This window comes from Apis dorsata, unplaced genomic scaffold, assembly GCF_000469605.1.
Source record: "Apis dorsata unplaced genomic scaffold, Apis dorsata 1.3 scaffold_382, whole genome shotgun sequence".
Taxonomy (NCBI): Eukaryota; Metazoa; Arthropoda; class Insecta; order Hymenoptera; family Apidae; genus Apis; species Apis dorsata.
Genome location: NW_006263644.1, coordinates 1,060,541 through 1,062,399, shown reverse-complemented (window position 1 = coordinate 1,062,399; position 1,859 = coordinate 1,060,541). Strand labels below are relative to the sequence as shown.

At 35.8% G+C, this 1,859-nt stretch overlaps 1 protein-coding gene and 1 long non-coding RNA gene across 17 annotated transcripts in view; one reads left to right on the top strand and one right to left on the bottom strand.

The window, feature by feature from the left end:
* The window catches only part of LOC102673656 (glucose transporter type 1), a 33,684-nt gene that overhangs the window by 21,784 nt on the left and 10,041 nt on the right, over window positions 1–1,859 (top strand). For 13 of the 16 annotated variants that reach the window (XM_031512056.1, XM_031512055.1, XM_006618931.2 and 10 more), the window contains 2 exons: window positions 509–733; window positions 1,037–1,176. In XM_031512056.1, coding sequence (XP_031367916.1) covers window positions 509–733; window positions 1,037–1,176 — 365 coding nt within the window. The remainder of the gene's footprint in view (window positions 1–508; window positions 734–1,036; window positions 1,177–1,859) is intronic. The other 3 variants (XM_031512052.1, XM_006618921.2, XM_006618929.2) reach the window with 1 other exon arrangement.
* LOC116186023 overlaps window positions 1–1,859 on the bottom strand; it is a 21,193-nt gene that overhangs the window by 17,931 nt on the left and 1,403 nt on the right. The gene's annotated exons all lie outside the window — the stretch shown is intronic.

Genomic DNA, 1,859 nt, shown 5'->3' with positions numbered 1-1,859 from the left:
TATATATATATATATATATGTGGCACTATTGCTTTTTTTTGCAACGTTATTTTAACGTGTATTACGAAATCGTAATCGTGTTCGTGTAACCCAGATGGTACACACATGTGTAATTCATTCAAAAGAGCCACAAGAGTCAACTGGACCTCGCGATAACTATAACCAACGTGTATTGTATCTTCTTACACTCAGACTCAATTTAATTTATCTGAGGTCTCGTAGAGGAATCGTATCCTGGTTACTCCTTAGATACAATATGGCCAGTCATATCGCTTGAACGCTTAATAAACAGAAGGATGTTATTGTATATAATAAAAGAGCACGTTTACGCATTGTCGCAATCGCATCATCGCCTTAAACACAGGGTTGAGCTGCACATTGAATTGCATGCCGTATTATTATTCAGTTCTATTTGTTTGAGTTTCGTAGGTATTACGATTAATTTTCTCCTGAGAGAGAACTCCTCCGGCTGCTCAGGAAAGAAGAACACGATTCTACTGCCTGATAGGAGTTTTTCGGTTATGTGCAGGAAATGATTGACTGGATGTCTTATCTGTCGGTCGTGTCGACGCTCTTTTTCGTGGTATTTTTTGCCGTGGGGCCTGGTTCCATCCCGTGGATGATCACGGCCGAACTGTTCTCGCAAGGTCCTAGACCTGCGGCCATGTCTATCGCGGTCCTCGTCAATTGGATAGCTAATTTTGTGGTTGGCATCGGTTTTCCAAGTATGAAGGTAAGATATTATATAAATTTTACTGTATACTATACGTATATTTCAATATGTTCCATAATTTCATAATTTCTTCCCAATTTATATTATAATGCTTTATATATATATATAAACATATGCTTTTTTAATTAAGGTTAAAATTTATATAAGTTAGAATTAAAGTATTTTCATTGGTATCAGTTAAAGGTTAAAGCTCGAAAGATACTTATGGAACAGAGGCACCGAGGAGAATTTCAAGCAAGAAGGGCGAGCAGATTGATATTTGCTATATTTATACGTTGACCCCCATGTTTTTATGTGTTACAGACTAGCCTTGAAAACTACACGTTCCTACCATTCAGTGCATTCCTAGCCATCTTCTGGATCTTCACGTACAAGCAGGTTCCTGAGACCAAGAATAAAACATTCGAAGAAATTCTAGCTTTATTCAGGCATGGTAACGACAGGTACGCAATAAATAAGCCACTTAACACCATTCCTAATACGTATAGCAAATCATTAGATAGATAATCTTCAGTTCTCAAGCCTCCCCCTCCCCCCTTTTTCTTTTCGCTGATTTCCATCGATTTTTCTTACACGTATATACGTATTATTCTGTATGTATAATGGCTCTATCCAAAAAAAGGCAGCTTGTTCGTTTTTTTCGTTATCCGTTTTGATTTGTTGTCTAAGTGCGGAAAGAGGTCCAATCAACAAGAGACTTTGTATCCATGTTTTATAACACGTGATTGTCGATTTGTTAATGATGAAACGCGAAAAGAATTATTAAGTTTCGCATCCTGTGCATATTCGATGCATAATATATTGTTATCATATCCGTCCACACATCCGCCCGTCTATATTTTACAATGAACCATCAAGTGTATCACGAAACGCGTGAATTCTGAATTGTTATATTCGAATCGAAGAAAAAAAAAAAAAAAAAAAAAAGAAATGAAAGAAGGAAAAAAGAAAAAAAGAAAAACTCGAATTTAATTCTTGCGAAAAAAACCGGAAGGCTTAGGAAATGCACTATGCCTATTAATTTATTCAACAAATCGATATAATATTTATAGGAACGTTCATCGTGCGAAAAGTAGACAAATAATTGTAAATATGATTAATCGAGTAGATAGAACATAACGTTATC